The sequence below is a fragment of the Mesocricetus auratus genome, unplaced genomic scaffold, assembly GCF_017639785.1.
Source record: "Mesocricetus auratus isolate SY011 unplaced genomic scaffold, BCM_Maur_2.0 Super-Scaffold_4256, whole genome shotgun sequence".
Lineage (NCBI taxonomy): Eukaryota > Metazoa > Chordata > Mammalia > Rodentia > Cricetidae > Mesocricetus > Mesocricetus auratus.
Window position 1 is genome coordinate 14,148,663 of NW_024429182.1, and position 24,711 is coordinate 14,173,373.

The 24,711-nt window shown below is 54.3% G+C and overlaps 1 protein-coding gene across 5 annotated transcripts in view; it reads left to right on the forward strand.

Annotated features, from left to right (window-relative positions):
* The window catches only part of Sh3pxd2a (SH3 and PX domains 2A), a 204,255-nt gene that overhangs the window by 132,382 nt on the left and 47,162 nt on the right, over positions 1–24,711 (forward strand). For 2 of the 5 annotated variants that reach the window (XM_005063487.4, XM_005063488.4), the window contains exons 7-8: positions 11,366–11,410; positions 17,278–17,409. In XM_005063487.4, the coding sequence (XP_005063544.1) occupies positions 11,366–11,410; positions 17,278–17,409 (177 nt within the window). Of the gene's footprint in view, positions 1–11,365; positions 11,411–13,779; positions 15,659–17,277; positions 17,410–24,711 lie in introns of those variants that run through there. The other 3 variants (XM_013113282.3, XM_013113293.3, XM_040743344.1) reach the window with 2 other exon arrangements.

The window sequence follows — 24,711 nt, forward strand, 5'->3', positions numbered from 1 at the left end:
AATGGCAGTCTGGGAGACAGGGAGGGTCCTTGAAGGTTGAACGGATAGAGGCGAGTTTCCGGGAGAGTGCTGGTCCAGACCTTCCTTCCAGGACTGCATGACTGCTGCTGGACCGAGAATTGGCCTCCTAGGCTCTGGCCCTGGCTGTTTTATAGATTTGTTTGCTAAGCAACCAAGAACCTGTTATGTGCCAGGCCATATGGTCCCAGCTTCAAGGATGCCAAGATGAACTTGAGGAGGTCTTTGTCTTCCAGGACCTCCAGTTGGGTGGCAGAACAAGTCAACGAGAGTGTTAATAAGTACAGTAGCCCTAATACTGTAGGTAGGTGGGGCAAAACAATCTAGAGCCTCCATGCCAGGCGTATAGCCCTGCAAGGGAAGTGCCTCCTAACAGTTTACTAAGGGTTTTGTTTATTTCTTTGCTTATTCATTGTCTCTTTTTATTATTTCTGTGACAAAACACCATGACCAAGGTAACTTGTAGTAGAAAGAGTTTAATTGGTCTTATAGCTCCATAGGGTCAGAGTCTATGATGGTGGAATGTAGCCATGGCAACAGGCAGCTGGAGCAGCCAGCTGAGAGCTCACATCTTGGTCCATTAGCAGCAGACAGGCAGCATACCGGGGATGGCGGGAGCCTTTTAAGACCTCAGAGCCTGTCCCCAGTGACACGCCTCCTCCAACAAGGTCACACCTCCTAATCCCTCCCAAACAGTTCTACCAACCAGGGACCAGGCACTCAAGTATATGAAGCTATGGGGGCGGGTATTCTCTTTCAAACCACCACGTAGGGATTAAACCTCATACATACCAAGCAAGTCGTCTACCACTGAGCTATGCAGCTCCAGCCCCCAACACACACACACACACACACACACGCGCACACGCACACACACACACGCACACACGCACACACGCACGCACGCGCGCACACACACGCACGCACACACACACGCACACACACGCACACACACACACACACACACGCACACTTTTTTCCTTTTCTGAGACGAAGCCTAGCTAAGTTGTCCAGTGTCCTGGTTAGGGTTTCTATTGCTGATAAAGCACCACGACCCAAAGCAACTTGGGAGGAAAGGGTTATTTCATCGTTCAGTCCTCAGGCTGCGCTTTGTCTCTGGGGGTGGTGGTGGACAGTAGCCTGGATGCAGAGACTGATGCGGGGACGGGGGGGGACGCCGTTTGCTGGCTCCTTGAGGTTCACTCTGCCTGATTTCCTGTCCCATCCAGGGCTACTGACTACTGACTGGGGGTGGCGCTGCCCACAGTGGGCTGTAACCTTACACAGCAGTCATCAGAGAAGCATTTTCCTGATTGAGATTCTTTCCCAGACGGCCCTAGCTTATGTCAAGCTGACATAAAAACTGCCCAGCACACCCGTACTGGCCATGGGTTTGTGCACTTCCTGCCTCAGCATCCTGACTCAGTGCCAGGCAGAGAGGGGGGGAGGGAGGGAGGGAGGAGGACCCTAGAGCAGTCTCCCCAGACACCTGTTCACACCTGTAAAAGGAGTGGAATAATTCTAGCTGATTGCCTGGCAATGCCCCTCCTCCCACCTAGGTGTCTGGCATTAGGACATGTTCCCTAGGGCTCTGCCTGTGGCATCCCTTGGGGACAAGTCTCCATCAGGCCTGACTCCCCAGATTTGATGGTGGGCCAGCATCCGACAGAACAAAGAACAGCCTTTTTCTAGCACAGGGACCATGGGCAGGGCTCAGGGAAGTAGTCTGCCCGTGGCGAGCAGGCTATGCACTGGACCTTGTTCCTTCCCCTTGGGGGGAAGCTCAGCCTGTGCTGTGGTACAGAAGGGTTAACTCCACCCCCAGCCCTCCCCTGTCCTGCAGGCAATCTCGGCTGCTGCTTTCTGGGCAAAGCTTAGTCACCTGAGAGCCAGCTGTGGGGACTTCCCCAGGAGTGAGGCACGCATGCATACTCCTCCAGTGTGTGCGCATATGTAACTCTGTTGATATGGCAGCTGAGAGCTCGGGGACCTGTCCAAACCCTTGCAGAGCAGGGGTCGGCCACGCCAGGGGAGGCCCAGGGGCTTTCAGCAGACACTGGGGGAGGAGCTCGACTGAAGCTGCATTTTACCAGTCGGGGAAGATAAGCATGCTACCCTGCACAGACTCCCATTTCCTGTGACATCCATCTTGCCACATGACTGTATTGGTGGTTATGGGTGTTTTGTTTTGCTTTGCTTTTTAAGTTCTTGGAAGACTTTGAGGCAAATGTTGTCAGTCAGCAGCCTCCTGGGACATTCTGCTGGGCCCGAGAGCCTGTCTGTGTACCATGGTGCCCAGGAGGGTCAGGGGCATATATATCCCCCTACCCCACCCCGTGCCCCTCAGAAGGCCTGCGTGTGGCTTGGGAGGTCGAGTTTGGACGAGATTAATGTCAGGACCACAGGCGTCAGAGGCCTGGGTTCCCACCAGACCAACAGAGCAAGGACCAGAGAAGGTCCACGCTCCCTGAGCGTTGCCTGGACACCTTGGGTGTCTGATGTGTGTCAGAGTCTAAAGGAATTTTGGTTATTGTGCTAGGAATGGAGCCAGGCCGTGGTGCATGCTAGCCAAGTGCTCTAACACTGGGGTATGTGCCTAGCCTGGCTCAGTGTGTTTTTATTAAACACCTACTATGTGCCAAACACTCGCTAAGACTACAGCCCTGGCAGGCATTCTGGAGTTGCTTGAAACAGTGAACAACGCAGGGGAAAAGATGAGTGAGATAGACTGACCTTTAAAAACGGGTATCCCCAACTTCAGTTCAGAAAAGAGCTCTGACCTGGCTTCTGTGGCTTGGGAGCCTTGCTCAGAGTTAGGCCCTGTTATACCAGTAAGGGGGCTCACCCTGGTTCATCTCTGCTAGGCCCCTCCAGTGAGCCTCAGAGCTGAAGGATGTCCTTTGGGGGTGGCCTGGGCACGGTCAAGCAGGCAGCGAAGGGTGCCAGGCTGCTTCGAGTCAGGGGTTTCTGGATCACGGCGGGAGGGGCTGTGCAGTGCCTCTCTCTGTGCTGAGGAGATCGAGTAGAGCTGGGACATCAGCGGGGCCCAGAACTGTGTGTGGACAGCTCACTAAACAGCCAGCAGTTGATTCTTTGATGATCTGATAGCCAGAGTCCAGAGTGAGAGACGGGATGTTCTACACCAGACTGTCCTAGATGGGAATGTCCATCCTGATGTGCTGCCCTTGACTCCCTCCCACAGTCCTTCCCTCCCTTTTGACTCCTGAAGGAGCTTGCCAAGGGATGGGTAGGTGAAAGACTAAGTCTATAAGCCTGAAGTGACTGGCTGACTGACTTACTGAGTCACTGACCCGTTTCTGTGTGTGTGTGTGTGTGAGAGAGAGAGAGAGAGAGAGAGAGAGAGAGAGAGAGAGAGAGAGAGAGAGAGAGAGAGAGCAATGCCCTAAGTGGGGGCTTCTCGGGGTGGTGGGTGGAGGAGCTGCAGGGAGGCAGGACGGACCACCAAGGCAGACCACCCTGTGGAGGGAGTGGCTGGGATGCTGGAATTTTCTCTCGTGTTTGTTTCTTCTCTGTTGCACACAAACAGCAGGGCTCCAAGAGAGGTAAGGACCTGAGAACTGAGGGGGAGACCACACCCAGGGGCCCTGTGGGGTCAAGCACAGCTGCCGTGAGCAGATGCTCCCGCCCACCCATCTCCCCACCCAGTGTCCCTTTGTCTGCCCACACGTCTCCCAGCTAACATGGCCACCTGTCTTTAAACAGAGGCCTCTGGGCTTGGCGGCCTGCAGCCTGCCTGCTGCTCTGCTGAAACCCCTCCCCCAGACAGTTCCAAAGGCAGCCTTCCCTGCATCCACTTGGCTGGACTGACCTGGCCTCTGGCTCAGGAAGACTTCCTTCTCTTGGTCTTTCAGAAGTCATGGACCCCTTCCATTTCCCCACCTGAGCCGACAGCCTGCCCGGTTTCCTGAGCAGTTCAGGCTTCAGGGCTCAGGACATTCCTACCCTAGGCTGGGCTGTCCCATGTGTACCCTGGATTCTGGGAAAGGCAAAACTCTGGGCAAAGGAGACCTTTGTAGCTGCATACAAAATGTGGGAACATGGCTGCTTGTACGTGGAGGAGCGCAGCAGGAATAAATGAGGCCAGAGAGGAAGACCAGAGAATGAGGTCTCCTACGAGGGCTCCCAATTCCTGGCCCACTAACCTGGCCTCCACTCTGACACCAACTTGCCATGGGGCCCGGGGAAGGGACATTAACTCCCCTGAGCCTCAGTTCCTCATCTTCAAAAGGCAGATTGTTATAAGGGTTAAGTAAGAAAATATCCGTTAAATGTTCAGCACCATGCCCCACCCTCTTGAGGTTGTCTGAGAAGTGATGACATCTACCTGAATATTAAACAAGTGGCCTTCTCTCTGTGTGTATCCCTGACCTGTGTGATAGGACCAGGAAGCCAAAGATGTAGGTAGCAGAGAGGAGACTGGAGACAGACACTTAGGGTTTTCTTGTCTTTCGGATCCCCATTAGTAGGAAACCCAGTCCTACTAAGTCCCTTAAGAACCTCTTCCTACTTGTCTCGGGAGCCTGTAACCCAGCCACTTAGGGTTTAGGCAAAACTAGCTACATACTTTAAAAAGTGAGACCATGGGGCCTCCCGCTCATAAATGATGGGTGATTTCAATCCTGCTACAGCATTAAGCTAGCCCAAGGCCCTTGTGTCTATATACAGGATCCCAGACGTCTACAGAGAGCACATACACTTCCAGGGAGCCAGCCCTGCCTCGGACTGGCAGCAGCATGCAGGGCTAGCCATGGCTATGGTGTCGCTAACCTCTCACCCTCCAGGCCCAGATCACGCTGTCTCCTCTATGGGTTTGTATGAGGGGCTGTGGTTTCTGCTCACACCCATGTAGGTTTCCCAAGGCTGCCAGTCTGAGAGACAGCTATCATTTCGTCCATGCTCTGTTGTAGGGACAGATGCCTGAGGCTGGGCTATTTATTTATTGAGACAAGGTCTCATGTGACCCAGGGTGGCCTCAGGTGGCTATGCATCTGGGGAAGACCTTGAGTTTCTGACACTCCTGCCATCAATGTAGAGAGTTACTCTGTAAAACACGGGTGAACCAGGCGGGGCTATTGGAACCACTGAAGCCGTGGTGTGTCCATGTCAGGCGCGGGGTGGGGGTGGGGGGGAGACTGTTCCAATCATGGAACAGCCTCTGCTGCTGCTACCATTAGATACGGGGCTGGCAGCTACAGGCTGAAGGTAGTGGCCAGGTTTCCTGGGGGCATAGTCAAAAAGAGAAAGAGGCACATGGAGTCCAGGGAACTTAAGATGCTGGCCCTGTGCAAAGCTGAGCATGCAAAGGAAGGAGGGGAGAGGCTAGGATGCAGCTGGTTGCTTAGGAGCTGCACACGGCAGGAACAATAGAATTCCCGAAGAGGGAGAGGTCTCTCCTGAAGGAGGGAAGGGCCAGGGAGCCAGAGATTTTTATTCCGTTGGGCCTGGCGGAATCCCTGAGCTGTGCAAACCGGTCCCCCAAGCCTTTGGCTCACTGTCACTCCCCTTGGAGTTTGGGCAGTTGGCAGCCCTCCCTCGAGTCTCTCCAGCCAGGCCTGCAGCCCACCATAGGTTTGTTAGTTTGGAATGTAGAACTTGGTCTCCTCTGGGAAGTGTCTGCAGACAAGCTTTAAGACTGGATTGGGGTGCTGTGGGAATCGAGGGGGCTTCGCGGGGGCCGGGGAGGCAGCTGGTGTCTTTTCCTCATTTAGAGTAGCCAGGACAGCCAGACCTTGGGGGAGCCACTGGAAATTCAGGAATACCTGCCTGTCCTTCCTGGTTTCTCATCACCCAGACCCGACAGGAGCCAGAGTCAGCCTCCTAAGTGTGCACCAGGCCCGGAGTTTGGCCATACCTGCAGACACTGGATTTTTCTCCAGGCCTAGATTCTTTTTTTTTTTTTTTTAAGATTTATTTATTTATTATGTATACAGTGTTCTGCCAGAAGAGGGCACCAAATTGAATTGTAGATGGTTGTGAGCCACCATATGGGTGCTGAGAATTGAACTCAGGACCTCTGGAAGAGCAGTCAGTGCTCTTAACCTCTGAGCCACCTCTCCAGCCCCTGGGGCTAGATTCTTGGTGGTATTGCTGGCCAGTGGGAACAGTTGTGACAAGAACGTAGACATCACGGATAACTGAAAGACCCCGTCTCTACACTGTCTTATTACTTTGGAGCCCACAGCTTTTGCTGTCATCTGCTTCCCACCGCCATATCCCAGAGGCTGCACCCCGCCTGTCCTGGAGCTCTCACAGGCCGGCGGCCCTTTTTGACACCGCCGCACCCTGGGGAGAAAAGAAAATCCGATTGCTAGGTGTCCCGCTTGAGCCTCTGTCAATGGCAGAGTGAGCACAAGGGAACAATTTAAATGGAGGACGTGTTTATTTTGGCTCACAGTGTCACAGGGGTCAGTGTCAGTGCCATGGATCTGAACGCTTCTGCAGCTCCCAGCACTGTTTCGGGAGTCTGTTGAGCCCTTAGGAGGAGGGCAAGGCCTAGCTGCTGGGAGCAGCTCACCAGGAGCCAGCCTCTGAAGGCCATACCTGCCCCTGCTCTGGCCTCGCCCCGTTTCGTGGTCCACCACGCTGTGAGCCGTTGTCACTTCACGCTCCCACTGCCATGAAAGGAGCCACGCTTCCTTCCACAGCAGACCCCGATTATGTTTTCTTCTTCCTTGTCCCTGCCGGGTCACAGTAATGCAGATGTGACTAACAAACCCAGCCACATGGCCGTGGGCTGTGGTGAGCCAGAACCGCCTGGCAGCATGTCTGTGGCAAAGCAAAGCTGTTCACCTCGCTGCAGCCGGGAAGCAGAGAGGGGGAGAGGAGGGGCGAGGACGCATCCTTTGGGCCAGGCATCCAGTGACTGGCTTCCTCCCAGGCAGGCCCCACTTCCTGTTCCTTTCCACCTCTCACTCCATTGCTTAGGGCCAAGGACTCGGGATCCAGTCACTTCCCCGAACCCCGTCAGCTAGCAACAAGACCCGGGAGCCAGAGGCCTGTGGGAGATGCCTCACAGGCAAACATAACTCTGCCTTTGGAGTATCTCCCTTGGGGGGTTCCAGAAACTGAACCTGTGTCCAAGTGATTCTACTTCCCAGGAAAGATGTTCTCCCACGACTCATAGAGCTAGCCCTCAGCCAGGCCAGGCACGGAGATTGCCAGCCTCATGCCTCTCATGTTGTGGCAGACCGTGTCCCTGTTCTGCGGGACCCTAGCTTCTTGGTCGGTAGAGGACAGAGAAATAAAGCAGCAGTTGGTTTGTGCTGGTCACAGCTGTTTCTTGGCTGAGCCTGCCTCTTCCCCCTGAGCCAGCAGCCCTGTCTGCCTGCTGGCCGGAGAGCCTGGCTGTGTGAGCCAGAGGCTCTCCTCTGTTCATTAGGACGAGGTGGAAGGGGTCCTTCCCACCCCAGGAGACAGCTTGCCAGGGCGGGCTAAGAGCAGCGGGATTGGGTTTATTCTGCACATCCAGGGATTGGGAAATGAATCGCGTTTAAAAAGACAGGCCTGTTTCTAGTCTATTCCATTTTCCTCTGAGGACAGGAAAGAAAATGCCTGCTTCTGGAGCTTGATGCAGGATGGGAGTGTGCTCAGGTGCCTGACCTCTGGCCGCGTCCAACCTACCTTGGGCTTCTGTGAATAAAGTTTTATTGGAAGGTGGATGGCCCAGTTCCTGTCTGTAGTATAATCGCTGAATGTTTGTTTATTTATTTAGAGAGAGATGGAGTGGGGGAGAAAGAGACTGGAGATTGACCCTAGGTCCTCAAATATGCAAGTACTTCACCATTATGCTACCCCCCAGTCGTCTTTAGATTTTGAGACAGAATCTAAGTGGCCCAGGCAGGCTTGGAACTTCTGGTCATCCCGCTACCAGCTTCCAGGTACTGGGATTAACAAGCTTTCCCCATGCCCAGCCCACTTTTCCTCTCTCATGGTGGAGCTGAGTGGTCTTCCCAGGGACCGTCTGGCCCTCAGCACCTAAGGTAAATTTCCCTGACTCCTGGCCTAGCAGAATAATCCTTCCTGGGCCGTCTACACCCAGACAGAATGCCTTTCTGTGGCTCACGGGAGATTTGCTTTCCTTAAAACACCTCCTCCTGAGGAACCCAAAGGGAACCACAGAGGAAGAGGGGTGTCAGGATGAGGGTGCAGGCAGGCAAGCTCCCCACCCCAGCCCACTGTGCACCAGGCCCTCCTTGTCTGGCTACTGAGAACCTTGGCGGTCCTCAGTATGCCTGCCCTGTCTCAGGTCTGTGAGGATAGTCCTGCCAGCTGCCAGGCTTGGTGAGAGGCTCTGGCCTCAGACCTAGCCTCGTCTGTCCCTTATTCTAGCTGACCCAATCTGAGGGTGGGAGTGGGAACTATCTCTCACTACACGCAGGGAGTCTTGATTCTTAGTATTTCTAAGGCAGTGTATCATCCGGTCACCATCCTTGCATCCTAGGGCCATGACTTCCCTGATGCCCCCAGAGCTGAATGAAGCTGAGGGCCAGGCTCATGCTAACCACATCATGGAAAGTGTTCCCAGCTGCGGTGACTAACCTTTTATAGGCACTGGTAGTTACCAGGCATTATGTTGGCTACTGGTATCACCTCATTTAGCCATCACAGCAGCCAAGAAGGTAAGCATATCACTTCATCCTGAATTTTACAAGCTCAAGAATAGGCTTCGAGGGGCAGGAGACAGCGGAAGAGCCCTGGCTGCTCTTCCAGAGGACCCGGGTTTGACTCCCAGCACCCACATGGAGCTCTAGTAACTCCCGTTTCAGGACATCCAACAGCTCTTCTGACCTACTCGGACTCCAGGGATGCAAGTAATGTACAGACAAACGTGCAGGCAAATCACTCATATGCAGAGAATAAAATAAAAACAAACTTATGAAACAGAGGTTTATTTTAAAAAGAAAGCCTAGGCTCCAAAAGATTAAGTAACTTCCCATAAGGGGAGGAGCCTGGGTTTGTACCCAGGCCTCAGACCCCAGAGACTGCTCTAGAACTCTTGAGTTACAGCAGCTTCCCAGTTTTCCAGGGCAGCAGTGGCAGGGGGTGGGTATACCACAATGCAGGTTTTCTGAGCAAGTATGTAATATGCTTGAAATGGGGGCATCTAGCTCTGGTTGCCTGATCAGTGTCCCTACAAGAGACAGGCATTGTACTAGCTGCCTGGCCTTGAGTAAGTGACTTATTCTCTCTGGTTCAGTTTGTCTGCAAAATGGCGGGGTAACAGTACCTACTGCTGTAGGTTTGTCCCGGAGAGTAACTCAACAGCGCATATGTACAGTGTATGGCACCAAGCTTGGTAGACCACAAACGCAGGGTCAGTGTTGACTGCTGTGAGCCGCCATGAAGAGGTCTGTAGCTCCCCCTGGCTGTGGTGGGTAGCCCTGCAAGGGTTTGCCTCTCGTATACGCAGCCCAACACTGTCTCCTTGTGACTGTCTCCTGCAGCCAGTGTGCCCTGCGCTCGGGGTTACCTCCAGGCACGGTTCCACTCTATCTCATGGGAACCTGGGCCAGTTCCTTCCCTTATGAAAAACGCCTCAAGAGTCCACCATGAGAGCGAATGGTCCACCAAAGGCAGACAGTGCCTGTGGTGACCTCTGGTGTTCACGGTGACGTGGGTGCCCACCTCCCGAGTCCACCATGAGAGCGAATGGTCCACTATATAGACAGACAGTGCCTGTGGTGACCTCTGGTGTTCACGGTGACGTGGGTGCCCACCTCCCGAGTCCACCATGAGAGCGAATGGTCCACTATATAGACAGACAGTGCCTGTGGTGACCTCTGGTGTTCACGGTGACGTGGGTGCCCACCTCCCGAGTCCACCATGAGAGCGAATGGTCCACCAAAGGCAGACAGTGCCTGTGGTGACCTCTGGTGTTCACGGTGACGTGGGTGCCCACCTCCCGAGTCCACCATGAGAGCGAATGGTCCACTATATAGACAGACAGTGCCTGTGGTGACCTCTGGTGTTCACGGTGACGTGGGTGCCCACCTCCCGAGTCCACCATGAGAGCGAATGGTCCACTATATAGACAGACAGTGCCTGTGGTGACCTCGTGTTCGTGGACTTTTGATATTCCAGAAATTTTTGAACTACAACTGGCCTGGTGGCTCAGCCAAGTACTTGTTTTGGAAGCCTGGCGACCCAAGCTCAGACCCTGGAACACATGTAATTGGAGAGAATTGATTCCTAAAGTTGTCCCCCTGTGGCATGGACACGGAACACACACACACACACACAGAGACACACACACACAGAGACAGAGAGAGAGAGAGAGAGAGAGAGAGAGAGAGAGAGAGAGAGAGAGAGAGAGAGAGAGAGAGAGAGAGGAGAGAGATCTTCATATCTGTGAACAGGTGAAGAGTTTCTCCTGCATCTCAGTGCTGATGTCACCCTAGCCCATTTGACCTGTTCCTCCACAGGTCACAGCCCATTTGACCTGTTCCTCCCTAACCCTCTTGGCAGGAGACAACATAACCCCATTTCACAGGTGAGAAAACTGAGCCCCAGATGGGAAATCTTGTCTGAGCCTGGAATAAAGCCCTCATCTCTGCACCACTAAAGGTCCTTCTCCTAGGTCCAGTGTGAAATGAAGGATTTGTAAGGACAGTGGTTGTCAACCTGTGGGTCATGACCCCTATGGCAGTTGAATCATCTAAGACCAGTGGAAAACCCAGATATTTACATTGCAATTCATAACGTTAGCGAAGCTAGTTGTGGAGTAGCAACAAAAATAATTCTGACTGGGAGTCAGCACAGCATAAAGAAGTGTTTCGGTGGGTCGCAGGGTTAGGAAGGTTGAGGAGCACTGTTGTAGGAGTCTCCTGTTCCCGGCATCATCCTCCGTTGGTGGGTAGGAGCTAAACGAGACGTCAGTGCTTTGTGGCATCGTAAGACTTGAAAACTGCCCTGACATTTGAGGCCCTGGGTCTGGCCTGCTGAGCCCGTTGGCCTGTGAGGATCCTGGGAGCCACCAGGCCCCGTGGGACCAGCCTCCCCCATGGCTGCAGAGGCAGAGCCAGGCCGCCTGTTCCAGCCCACACTAAAGCCGAATCCCACTGCGGGGAGGGCCTGGGTCAGAAGCCTGCTTCAAAGATTCCTGTGTCTCAGCAGACACCTCATTATCCCAGCCAGCCTCTGTAATCATACAGGCCCACGCCCAGCAGTCTTCCCAGGCCAGGAAATCACTCCCTCCCATCCCCCGCCTTCCGCCCGCCCGGGGCGCCCTGAACCTCGGTGCCTGCGGCGGCCACTCTTCAGTGGCCCTCTTGCCTGCCTAACGGTTTTCTCTCCTGCTTCTCCTTGCTCTCTCTCGGGGACTCGGAAGTGTGGCTAACCAGCTGGACTGAGTCTCCCAGGAAGGACGTGACAGGTACTGCCTTGCATGCATGCGTGTGAGCATGTGGGTCCCAGCATGTGTGCCGAGGAGCTGGTGCCCTCAGGCAGGCTTCCTTGGGAATGCTTCCCGTGTTCTGCTTGCTGCGTGGGGGCCTTTGCCTCTCCCTGGGCCTTCTGCCTGCGGGAGAGCCCTTTATAGTCCTCGGATGAGCCACCAGGCCTTGCAGAGTGGTGACCAAGTGGAAGAGTGTGAGTGTGTGCTGGCCCAGCGGCTCAGCCCTGCCCTGCCTGTGCTGCCAGGGAGGGGCGGGGGTGGGGTGATAACCTGCCAAAGGCGTGTAGTGCCATCTCAGGGAATTTCTGGTCCAGGTGACGATGGGCTGCCGTCATCTTTGACCGCCTCGGGGAGAGCAACCAAAGATGAGCCGTCTCTAATCTGAGGCAGGGAGTCCCTGACACCTTCCAGAGGTCTCTCTGGGGAGCTAGAGATCTGGAGTTTAGGAGGGCCCTTCCTGTACATGTGACAGGGTGGATCATAGCCCCAGATCTCAGTAGTCCAGAGCTTGGAATTGCCCCAAGGCCTTTGGCTGCTCAGCTGAGGTGGCTTTTGGAGCCTGGGGACTTAGCCTTTATCTGGTCCATCTGGGTAGAGGGTCAGGGTCTTGATTTTAGCCTTGTGCCAAAACCCATGAACAGCAGAACCATAGTGCTTGGAATAAATGGTGGGAGAGGATCCTCAGAGCGAATATTCAGGCTGAGGAGGTGGGGAGGCATTGACACAGGGCTGCAGGAAGAAGGGGTCTTAGTCCAGTTGCAGGATTAAAGCTCAGACTTCACCCCCGCCCACGCTCCCCCCTCCCTGCTGTTGGCAGGGAGAGGAGTGTTGAGCATCCTGGGAGCGAGCCCAGGAGAGAAGGCAGTGGGGGAGGACCCCCTTCCCCCTGGCCGTCCTCATGGTGTTCCCTCTGATGCGCCTGGGACTGAGCTAATCATTGGGCTCCTGTCCCTTTTTCCCCTCTGCTCACGCCAGTGATCCAGAGCCCACTTGGCCTTCAGCAACATTCTATTCACCAAACGTATAGCTGAGAGGCCAGAGGCCCAGTACAGCCTGGGAGGAACCAGCTGTGAGGAGCTGTTGGGTCTCGGTGGGATGTTCAGGGTTGGGAGTGTTATGCAGAACCTGGGGCTATGTGCCCACAGGGCCTGGCTTCTTAAGATGAGTCCAACTCTCTGGAGTCAGAGGCCCAAGGCGGGTGTCCTCCTAACCCTTACCCTAGAGCGGCATGGGCAGCCAACCGAGAGCTCTCGGCTAGAGTCTCTCCCAGCCATGGTTTCCCTTCTAGAACGTTAGGGGAATTCTGTCAAACAGGAAGTGCAGAGGGGATGGGCTGATGCCAGAGATCCTAATAGCTAGGGGTCCTGGGGCAGCTTAGCCTGGTGTCCAATCCAGAGTGGCCTGGGAGCCTCTGAGCTGGCACTCTTCAGCTGGGAGGGCCCCCATCTGCCAGGAGGCGGGTCTAGGAGAGGCATATTGCAGGAAAGTAGCATTAGGCTTCCCTCTCCACCCTCCCGGTGCAGTGACTAGGGATCGATTTTGCTATGAGCTAGCTGCCTCTGGTAATGAGGTCCTTAGCTCCTCCAAGTCTCCCACACTCTGCTCCCTAAACAGCTGTCTGCACTTTACAAAGGCTTTAGGCCTGTGACTTCAGAGCACTCACAGAACAGCCCCGAGGTGCTGCTCCTGTTTACAGATGAGGAAGCTAAACTCGGGAAGGTTAAGCGTCCTCCCCAAGGTCAAAGGGCAAGTGAGGGCAAGGCTGGACTGGGAACGGAGTCCCTTTTGCCTTTTGAATGCTAGGCAGTGGTTGTGTCTGGGTGACTAGTCAGAAGCACGTGGTCACGTGGTCTGCTTGGAGACCCATTCCCAACTAGAAGCGCAGGGGAGAGCAGGAGACTCTGGCCAGAGTGCTAAGGGAGCCTCCTGGAGAGTCAGGAGTGCTTTTGTAGAGTTGAGAGCAATGGAAGAGGAGGGGAAGGAGGGGGCGCGGGGGCAGGCCTACAGGGGAGGCTTAAGAAGAAATGTCCACAGGGACATAGTGGATGCTCACACATGTGCTAAGTCATCAACATTCCATGGAATGGTGGAGGAATAGCAGGGGACTAGGGGTGCACTAACTGCAGGAAAGACTGGGCTTGGATTTGCCTTTTATCCTGTAAGTAACAAGGAGCCATTGACGGTATGGGAGCCGGGGAACGACTTGGCAAAGACCTAGTTTAGAAGCCTAAGCTGATAACAAAAATCCCAGCATTCGGGTGCAGATGTCAATTGGAGGACTACGGGTATGAGGCAGGGGTAAGGCAGAGACCCTCAGGACGCTAGCAGGCCCAGCCAAGGACTCTGATAAAGCACAGGACTCCAGCTCGCCTGCAAAGTCCCATCCTAACCCAGGATGCAGAGCTCTCTGGAAGGGTCCGCCCCTCTGCACTCTGCCAAAGCCTTCTTGTCTGAGCACGAGAGTCCCCCTCCCTAGCAGACTCCTCCAGACCCCAGTTTTCCAGGCCTTGCCTGCCTTGGAGGGGATCCAGAGCTGCTTCTATAGATGACATCACCACCCACCACCAAGCAGTTTCTCATCTGGGTACCTGCTCCTCGTGCCTGCTGCCATGCAGCGACAACCCAAGAGGCAGGCGCCAGAGGGAGGAGCTGGGAGCGTGCCTGTACACGGGGAGAGAGACTCCCACAGCTAGTGCAGCTGTCTCCAGGAAGACTGGCAGCCTGTGCTGTGTGGCCCTGGAGAATGGCCGCTTCGCTGTGCCTTTCTGAGTCCCAGAATGCTGGCCGTTAGAGGCCCCAGCCAGTTTTCCAGGCAGACTTCGGATGAGGGCTGTGGGTGTGTTGATTTTTCTCCGCTTTGAGATCTTGCCTCGGATTTTTCTTAGCTTGGATCAAGATGAGCTGCTATCTGTCCCCTCTCTGGCACCTCATCTTTGTCCTCACGTCTTTGCTGTCTGGCCATAAGCTTCTAATTGTCTAGCTTCCCATCTTCCTTTCAAGCTCTGCCACTTATTGTCCCCGTTTCAGAGGTAAGGCCCGCCCTGGTTTTCCAAGATGGGCGTTACGGCCGCACGTCTGCCTGGAAGTACTTTCGTTCCACTCAGTTCCTACCACCAATGGACGTATGTGGTCATCATTAGAAGTGACTGCACGAGTCTCTGAGAATCCCCAACTCCGTTGTTACCAGGTGTGCCCGGTGTCTGGGGATTCGGTGAGGCAGGGTCCTTCCTAGAGGCTACAATGGCACCTGCAGGCCGTGTGCGATGCAGGAGTTAAGATCATGTGCTTGCTGGCATGGGACTTGGGTTTAGTCCCAGCTAAGTGACCTTCGGGAATCTGTTTCCCCTGGACCTTCAGTTTACGTGTGTCTGACGTGGGGGCTGTGTGGAGCCCACTGTGGAAGGCGGCTGTGAGGACCACGCATGACGCTTCGGTTGGATGCTGAGTGTGGGGCTGAGCCTGAGGGGCCCTGATGGGGGCTTGCATGCGATTTGGCACGCTCAGGGCTTAAGAACTCCTACCACTGCCCCACCCCCGTCTTGTATTCTCCCCTCCCATTTTTCACATCCAAGGTCCCCTCAGTGGCTGGCCCTTTTGTGGTTTGTGCCACATAGGCACTGCTGTCCCCCAGGGCACAGTGGAGGGCTGTCTGTCACCCAGTGCCCAGTCTGTTACCAGCTGGCGCAGAAGCTAGCGACATCTGCGCATAGAGGCCGGGCTGCCCAGCTGTTGGCTGTGTTTTTGCCTGAAATACAATTCTGACTTTTCAGGGGCTCCCTGGGACCTTGTGTGTGTGCACCCATGGGGCACACCTCAGCTTCTGAGTTCCCAAAGGGCCCCTCTAGGGCTGCAAAGTCCACACCATGCGGGAGAAAGTCTTTCTCTTCCCAGGAGAAGAAACTTGATTGACTCTCCCAGAGTTCCCTGGCCACAGACCCTGACAGCGCCTTCTTCACAAAGGGCCCAGAGGTCTGAGCAGTGCCTCTCACTTTTGGCTGCATATGTGAACCGTGGGACAGGATGGGGTATGTAAAATGACTCATGCGGAGGCCCCACCCACTAAAGCCAGCCCTCCAAAGCCTAGGCATCAGAGCTAAGGGGTTTAAAAGCTCCTGGGATGGGTCTACATTCCTAAGTGGAGGATCATTGTGTCGGAAGGACAGTGTATGGAAATAAATCAGTGTTCTGTAATTAGAGGAGACACGAACCCCATCCTCCGAAAAGACCGTGAGTGGTTCGGCTGTCTCAGTATGAGCTGTGGGAACTGCATGTGTCTTGTCCTGTGAGAGCCTCCCATTAACCTGGGAATTAAAACGGGGTGTCTCCAGGTGACCTGAAGCCGTACCTGCCTGGCATGCATGTGAGTCAAACTCAGTCACGTAGAGGGAATGCGTCTGAGGGTGAGGCCCCACGGGAGACTGGAAACACCGCACTGTTTCTATGGCCACACCATAGTGGTGAGAAACATTGGGCGAGTTTTGCATTTGCTTTGGTTTTGAATCAGGGGTTTTGACTGGCAATCCAAGCTGACTTTGAACTCCTGATTCTCCTGCCTCAGCCACTGGTGTGGGAATTACAGGCTGACTGGCAAACGTGGCGGTGTAGGAACTGTGCCAGAATTCCCTTGGGGGTGGAGAGGCCTGGGAGGGCTTCCTGAAAGAGGTGATTAGTCATTTTCTGGCTTGTGGCAGGGCTAACAGCACATCCATCCACACACCATCCAAGTTGAGATGGGCATCCGGCCTGACCACTGCACAGCCTGGTGCTACGTTAATGAACGTCACGCTGGTCCAGTAGCCAAACAGGACAAAGAGCTGCCTGGCTCCTGGCAGCGGGGCTCACCTGCCCTCTCTCTCTGATACACCCCAGCCTTTGACTCTGAGGCTCCTGAAACTGCCCAGGGCTTCAAGGCAAAGGGGGCCGGTCACTGTCTGCGGGTTGAGATGGCAGCGGAGAGGACCAGAAAGGCTCCTCTGGAAAGCCCTGCCCTCTGAGAGCCAGGAGGACAGGAATGGAGCCGAACTTGAGGAAAGTTGGCGGGGTGGGGGAGGTGGGGGGGGGGCGGCTCTCCAGCACTGGCTCTGGGACTTTCTTCTTCGGTTTCAAGTAAACAGTCTGGGCCCTCCTCCATCCCCAGCCTCCACCCCCAGATCCTCATTCGACGGCTCTCATGTGTTTCTATTTAAGGGTTGCGAGTAAGCCCTAGTGATTGGCGGCCTCAAACCCTCTTGACTCTTTGCTGGACCTAGGCTGTGGAGAAGTTCTCTCCCTCTCTCTCCTGAGGGGAGCCCTGTTGTTGCCTTTTCTCTCTGGGTTTACAGGCTTGGGGTAGAGGCAGCAGGCCTCCTGGGCCTCCCCCTCGACTCTCTTCTTTCTCTCCCTTGTGCTCTGGTCTCGGCCTTCATGGGCCGCCCACGGTGCTCCTCTGGCCCTCCCCTCACACCCCAGCCGGCCCAAGAGTCTGGAGAGCCGGGAGGCCCCAGGCCCCTCTGCAGACTCCCCCATGCCGGGCTGTGACTAACTTCACACGCAGCAGCCGCAGACTTTCCCCTGTTTCCTTGTCTTCCATCTCTGCCCGTCTCTGCCTCTCTCCACCCCCTCCTCCTCCCCAGTCCCCTGGCTCCCCATGTCCCCCGGTCCCCGCGGTGCAGCGGGCCGGTGTGGGGCCTTGCTATATGGCCTGTCCTTGGGGCCCAGCAAGCTTCGAGCCCTGGCTACGGGCTGCTCCTCTGTGCAGCAGCGCTGGCGACCGAGCAGCCTCCCTCGAGGGCGATGGACAGAGGGCGCCCCCGGACGCGGGGCCACAGCCGGCCGCTGGCTCACCGCGTGCTTTCTGCCCTCGCCAGGTGCCGACCCCAACGCCGAGCCCATGATCCTGGAACAGTACGTGGTGGTGTCCAACTATAAGAAACAGGAGAACTCCGAGCTGAGTCTCCAGGCCGGGGAGGTGGTAGATGTCATCGAGAAGAACGAAAGTGGTGAGTGCCTGCCTGGCCGTCGCCGGTCCGCGCCTGGTTCCGGCCTGGCTCCTGGGCCCGGCTGGGTTTTTGTTCTTTTCCTCCCCCCCCCCCCCAACCTCTGCAGCTATACGTTATTTCCATCTGGCAGGGAGAGGGCCGAGGAGTCTGAAGTTCCCCTGTTGGTTTGGGCTGCAGGCCAGCAGTTTGCCTGGTGGTGGAAGAATGTCTCCCCGGCTTGAGGCTAATTAGCCAGCTTGTGCTAACGCAAGGCAAGGTGGCAGCAGAAGCACCCATTCCCTATTCAGGGACCTCACGCTCTCTGAGGCCCAGAGGAGGTAGCAGCTTTAGCCCTAGTGCCCAATGACAGCTTCGCCAGTTGAGCTATCTGCCAGGATCCAGACAGAAGTGGGAGGCCCCAGTCAGCTGGTGAAGACAGGCCATGACATCACAATGGGTTCCAGAGTCCCCAGACCCCGGGCTAGATGTCTGAGGAAGGGCCAGGCCTGCGGGGAGGTTGGCTGGTGTCTGGGCAGTGGGTGGGGAGTGAGCTAACTGCCCCCCGCTGAGCTGGACGCCACCAGGACCTGGGAAGAGGGCCCAAGCACTGGATAGCCAGGTCCCGGAGCTGGAGGGGTCCTGCTGGATAAAGCCAGGTCCCGGAGCTGGAGGGGACCTGCAGTTGCCACTTTGTCATTAGGAACTGACGTAGGGACCATAGCCGTGGCTTCCCAGGGTCTGCTGCTTCCAGAGTTCTTGCAGAGTGGGCCAAAATCCCTTGGTATCCTTGGCAAGAAACGGCAGGTAGATGGAGAAAAGAGGGGTCGAGTCTGTCAGTCCCACGCTGCAGGCTCGTGTGGCTCCTGAAGACGGGCCAGACGGTCCCTGAAGCCACAGCATCCCCCAAGCTTGCCCACAGCCAGCCAGCTTGAAAGTCCTGTGTGGGGTTTGAAAAAGATTCAGGATCTTGTTTTGGTTTCAGTTTCAGTTTGCTGGGGCGGGGGCAGGCCTTGAGTACAGGTGCACCCCCGGATTGCGTCTGTAGGTCCTTCAAAAGGGAGGCCCGATAGTGTTCTCCGTTGTTCCCTTCTCGTATTTCCAAAGGAAAGCAGCCCAGCCGGGTCACTGTGCCCATTCTGTAGATAGAATGACTGAGGCACAGAGAGCTGGAGGGGAAACAAGTATCCTGAGGTCAAACACAGTGTTCCTGAACTTCTGAATGATAATGCCTCTAGGTGACTGCAGACGAGCTGAAAGAGATCGCATTGGACGTTGGAGGGGACACCGCTCCCTAGCACAGGGCTGTGGTGTGAGCATAGGCTGTCACCTTCATAGTTCCTTTCCCTCCCTGAGAAGTCAGGCTCAGTCCTTGTTCGTGGGTGGCTGGCTGTGACACCCCACACTTGACAGAACGTGACTCGGTACCAGATCTTGATTCCAGGTGACCACCACCCTGCTTCCCTTCCTGTGTAACCTTGCTAAGCCATGCCGTTGGCCCCATTTCTCCGATCTCTACGGAAGCTGGGGGCTGGCTCTGGGAGCCCCAAAGCCCTGAGGCCCTGTGAAGGACCTTTCTTGACAGAATGAGAGGCAACAGGGGAGAAAAGTTTGTTCACTTGGGAGCTTGCTCCTAGCAAAGGCAGGAGCCTGCTTTTGAATGCCAGAGCAGTTCCTTCAAGTTCCTCCTTAGGGACTCACCTGCTGTCACATGTACCCTGCCACACCACCACCGCTGTGTGACCCAGAGTAGCAGGAGACTCCCCGCTGCACGACTCCATGCTGAGTGTGGTGGCACATCTTTACTCCTAGCATTCAGGAGGCAGAGGTAGACACTGCCTGGAGTTTGAGGCCACCCAAGGCTAAATAGTAAGGCCCTGTCTCAAAAAATAATAAGATTAATAAAATTAAAGATTCAATAAAGGGGATCCATTGCCCTTTCCATCCCGTATCTGTAACGCTTAGCGCACACAGACTCTTGCCTAAGGGTGAAGCAAGGAGAACTCAGAGAAGGTGGGTCTGTCAGGCTTGGAGACAGTATGGAGAGACCTGCTTGCCTACATAGCCCCCCTTGGCTTGTCACTGCCACCCATCCCCGAGCAGCCCAGTCTAGCACAGGGACCCCATAAGAGGGCTGCCGTCCTTAGATGCAGGATTCTGACTGCTACCAGCTATCTGGGCAACTTCAGGTCCCCTTACTTTCCCAGGCCTATTCCTTCTGTGACATGGGGTGACCTTGTGGCTGCTGGAAGTGGAGGCTGCCTGTGTCTGAGCTGCTGGGTGGCTCAGCAGGGCCCTGGGTGTCAGCTGGAGAGAGCCTCATTATTTGTGACTTTTCCGCTGTTCTCATGGCTTGTAGCCACACGTGTGTTCAAACACGGACCTGACAGGTGGCTGGGATGGACATCCAGCTTAACAAGAGAGGCAGGGTAAAGATGACCAGACTTCTGATCCTGGGGGGTAATGCGCTGGAAAAGAAGGTGGAGGCTGGGCTGTGGGGTTGTAGGTGAGGTGTGTGCATCCTGTGAGCTGGTTTCGGAAGGAGTGGTGAGTGAGGCTTCAGAACGCATGAACAAAGGCCGATTGTGATGCCTCTGACCTGGGACATGCAGAGCGTGTTGCAACATTTCTACTGGGACATGGTGAGCGTGTTGCAACATTTCCACGGGCATTGTTGGGCCTCCTGTTTGATGCAGGCCTCTGCCTGAGTGCCCTTTTACTTAGCTGGGAATCGTTCAAACAGAAGGTCCATGGAGAGACCCAGCAACCTCTGACTCTGCCTGTTGGTCAAAGGCCCCTTGTGACCTGGACTACAGCCATGAGGTAATGCGGGGTGTGGTCATGCCAGCACTCTGTGTCACCCATCTAAAGAGATGTGTCTGGAAGGTGATACCAAATCTATAGATAGTAAGTGGCAGGCCCCTTACCGAATAGGATAATTGTACCAATTTCATGGAATGATCCTGTGTGGTAGAAGGCACCATTTTGTAGCCAAAGTAACAAAGAGTTTAGGTGATTCTTAGAATCCAAAAGCCGAGGTCTCTCCTTCCCAGAAGGCCCCAGGGGAGACTGGGATGCACTGGCCTTGAGTGTTAAGAGGGTAAAGTATGTGTCAGTGATAAGTGGGTTAGAGACATGGACTGGTCAAGATGACCAGAGATCTCCCTGGAGCATCCTTGCTAAAAGATTTCCCTGGAATCCTGCTTGCCTGGCATTCATAGGTAATGCAGTATTAATGAGTATATTGACCCTTTGAACTTGGAGGCCAGCATGAGTTGGGAAGATCTCAAGGTGAGGTGCTCCCCACACGAAGGATAACCCATGTCAAGAAGCACATATGTGGGCAGAGGTTGCACACACCGTTTTGATCAAACAGGAGGAGCCCATCCACGTAGGAAGACTCGTCCTCCACTTGTCAATAGGACCACACAGAGCAGAAAGATACAGCTTTGGTAGCTTACCATAGAGCAAGCCACGCCAGGGCCTGACTGCAGCAGCTGTTGTTTCTGTATGGAAACCCCTTGACCCTTCACCCTTGACCTCAGCATGGTACCTGAAATACCTCCTTATAGGACATCCTTGTGTCTCAAAGACCGGTACTGGCTGTCTCTTCTGGCAGGCATCACTGGTGAGACCTCTGCAGACGGGTAACGTCATGGTCCTGTTGCTGGTTTCTGTGTTGAGCGAAGCTGCCTGCAGCTTTCCAGGGTTGTTTCCTTCTAAGAGTGCAGTCAGGACAGGGCGTGTGGAGATGAGTCAGCAGAATTTCTCCTGCCTCAGCCTCGGTCTTGTGAGCCGCTTACTTCCTGGCATCGGCATGACACACTGAGGGTTCTGATCCTCCCTTGGAAACAAAGGATTCCGAGTTTCTCTTGTAAATCTGTTCACTTTCCCAGTGAGAAAACCAAGCTTTGGGAATCCATACCCTCCAAATCCAGTGCTTTAGTACAGTTGATCTGTGACCAAAGGCTTCCTTTCACTTTTTCAAGAGACTGTTGAAAGACTACAGGAAAATCTTGCTGAAGCCAAGAGTGAAGTGTGAATCCCAGTCTTGAGGAGGCTGGGACTGGGAAATCTCACTCTTTCCTTTCTTGACTGTGTCTCTGGCCGCCCCTCACTGTGTGTGTGTGTGTGAGAGAGAGACAGAGACAGAGACAGAGAGACAGAGGAGACAGAGAGAGAGATGGGCGGGAGACCAATGCTATCCTGGCATGAGAAACAAGAATCAATTTGCTTCTTAAATTTTTTTAGATCTACTTATTTTATTTCATGTACATCAGTGCTTGTCTACATGTGTGTATGAGCATCACGTAATGTCTGGTACCTGCAGAGGTCAGAAGAGAGTATTGAATTCCCTAGAACTGGAGTTACGGATGGTCATATGGGTGCTGGGAACTGAACCCAGGTCCTCGTTAAGAGCAACATGTGCTGTTAACTGCTGAGCCATCTCTCCAGCCCTCCAGTTTTCTTTTTCAGGGGAAGGAAGCCAGTGATATGTACCACAGAGACTTTATAAAGGTGAAACATACTGTACCTAGTGTCCATTAATTGCACAGTTCATATTTGAGTATTTCCTTTGTCCCAGGCACACATAGGGTTCATGCCTAATGGGTGTGACAGTTCTAGCACTTAAGATGAGAACTGTATTGGGAGGATGGAATTGCTTTAATTTTTTAACTTACACTTATTACTTAGGGGTAGGGGGCCGCCAGGGGGCATTCATGTCCCGGCATGCACGCGGAGGTTGGAGGAGAACACGTGGGAGTCGGTTCTCTCCTCCTTCTGTGTGGGTCCTGGCGATGAACCTCTGGTGGTTATGCTTGGCGGCACCTCCACCCGCTACTCCATCTCACGCACTTGGCATAGCTTTATAGACTACGCTGTCTTACGTTGACTCTGCTTAGCTTCTTAATTGTGTGCTTAGACTATGCTTGACTTAGGAATGACCTGAATGCAGACCCAGACGTCCAAGCTGAGCTGCCTTAGGAAGACGACACCGCAGTGAAGACAGGCGAGGCTGTTTCTAGAAAGGAGAGTTCATTGCCAGATGCACTGCAGAGTAGTGAGCTAGTATTCCTGTCTCCAGATCAGCTTTGTAGGAGTGACATTCCCTAAATCAGCCTGCATTTGGAGGTATGTCTGGTCATCACACGGCCCTGTAGGAGCATCCTAAAGCCTTCTCTCTGGTAGCTCTTCTCTTCCTAAATGCATGCATGTGTCCCTGCCGTATTTGCCTAATCAGCAGTTTCTAAGTCCATTCCTGTCCAAGGTCGTCTCTGGTAAACAGCATGTTCACTTCACGAAGCTGGCTGGAGGAGAGAGGTCCAGAGAGCATAAATCCCTGACCAAGTGAACTTGGGGCCCTTCAGCCCAGCCTACCGTAGGACAGAAATCATCTTGCCACTGAGATTGTCAGGTTAGGTAAACCTGGCTGTGATTTTGATTCCATTACTTTGTGACCCTCGGAAAGTTTCCTGGATCCTCTAAGCATCCGTTTTCTTATTTATAAAACAGGGACAACTGTACAGCCTCTGCCATGGTTGGGATATTGGAATATTAGAGTTGGAATATTGTGATTTAAAAGGACTGCATGTTCAGGGCCAGAGATACAACAAGTGTGCAATGTAGGACATTAAATTTGGAACTCGAGCTGTAGTTTAGATGGCCGTGTTTGCCTTGAATGTACAGAGCCCTGGTTTGACCCCTAACACTACACAATCTAGGCATAATGGTACACATCTGTAATCCCAGAACTTGAGAGGTAGAGACAGGAGAATCAGAAGTTCAAGGTCATCCTTGGCTACGTAGCAATTTTGAGGTCAGTCTGGATTATATTGAGACCCTGTCTCAAACAAAATCACATCAGACGGGTACACTGGTGACACAGTTTCCCCATCTGGCCGGACAATGAATTTCACTCAGTGGTTCTAACTCAGGTCTGAGAGTCTGTGAGGCAGAGAGTTAGGACAACACCTGCCAGAGCCACCTTCTTTGTAGTCGTTGCTTGCACAGCCTGTGACAAGAAAGGAGGGCTTGTGACAGAAGCCAGACTCCTATCGGTGACCCCAAAGCAGATGCCTCTGATCAGGAAGCTTCACACAAGGCTGGCAGAGAGGAGGTCCACCTGGGGTACCACCACGCTGACCATCATGACTCTGTCACGTGGTGCAGAACAGAAGTGTCAGGGGCAGACACTGGGCCTAGTGGGGTGGGTATTAAAGGAGAAAGGGGCTTCCAGCTGAGCCTTAGAAAATGAACACGTTTCAGTGGGCAGAGGGGAGCGTGTGGGGCGGGGCAGAGGAGGGGAGGGTCAACAAAGCAGGGAATAGGCACCCAAAAGAGGAGAAATGTGGAAATTAGGCAGCCCGGTGGAAGTCAGCCATGGCCTGTGGTAAGCAGGGGGTTTGCCTGAGGGAGCTTGGAGCCCATGGTCCTGGCTCTTGAGGAGGGCAGCTGGAGCAGGTGTGTGTAGAGGTGGGGGCGGGCGGACGAGGAAATGGTTCTTTCCTCGAGCTCATGTGCCATGGCTGTTGTCAGGAAGACATCCAAGAGCTTGTCAGCACCGAGCGCTGCCAGCCACATGCCGGGAACCAGCTGCCAGATGGCAGGGCGGGGCAAGGGGGCTGGACTTTCCCTGCCACTCCCACCCTGCTCAGGTTGGACAGGAAGAGCAGTCGGTCGGCCTCACCTGGAGCTGTCTCTGCAGACAGAGCTGGCCCGGCTCTTCAGATTTGGTCTACTGTGCTGTAAGCGTGCAATCCTGGAGGCCCTGCCGGCCTCCCAATGGGCATGTACTACTGCCTTTGCCCCCAGTGGAAGTGGCGAGTCTCGTTCCCCAGCTGACGTCTAGGGAGAAGCCCTTCCTTCCCACAATGCTCTCTGCTATTACGTAATGGGCTTCAGCTAAGTGCAGGGCATGTGCTTCTGGGGAGTATAATTTGTCAGAACCTCAGGGAATTTGGGTTGAGAAATTGCCCCCTTCCCCGGCTTACCCTGTGGATACTGGGTATTACACACTTCAGCACTTGGGTTTTCCATAATCATTGTGGTGGTGACTGAGGGTAGCCCAGGGTAACCACCTTCATTCCTATCTGCATCTTTTCGGATTCCATAACCTCATCCTCTGGTGTCCAGTCCCGACCAAGAATCCTAGTCTTAAGGTGGAGAAAGCTGGGGGTGACCCAGTTAGCTTACATGCCCTGAAAAATCTTGTGGGAGTCAGTGTTCCATGAAGTCCACCATCTTGGAGCCTGTGGAATCCCCAAAATGGAGGGAAACTTCTGGTTCCTGTAGCTCAAGTTCATGAAACTCTTATTTGGGTTTCAT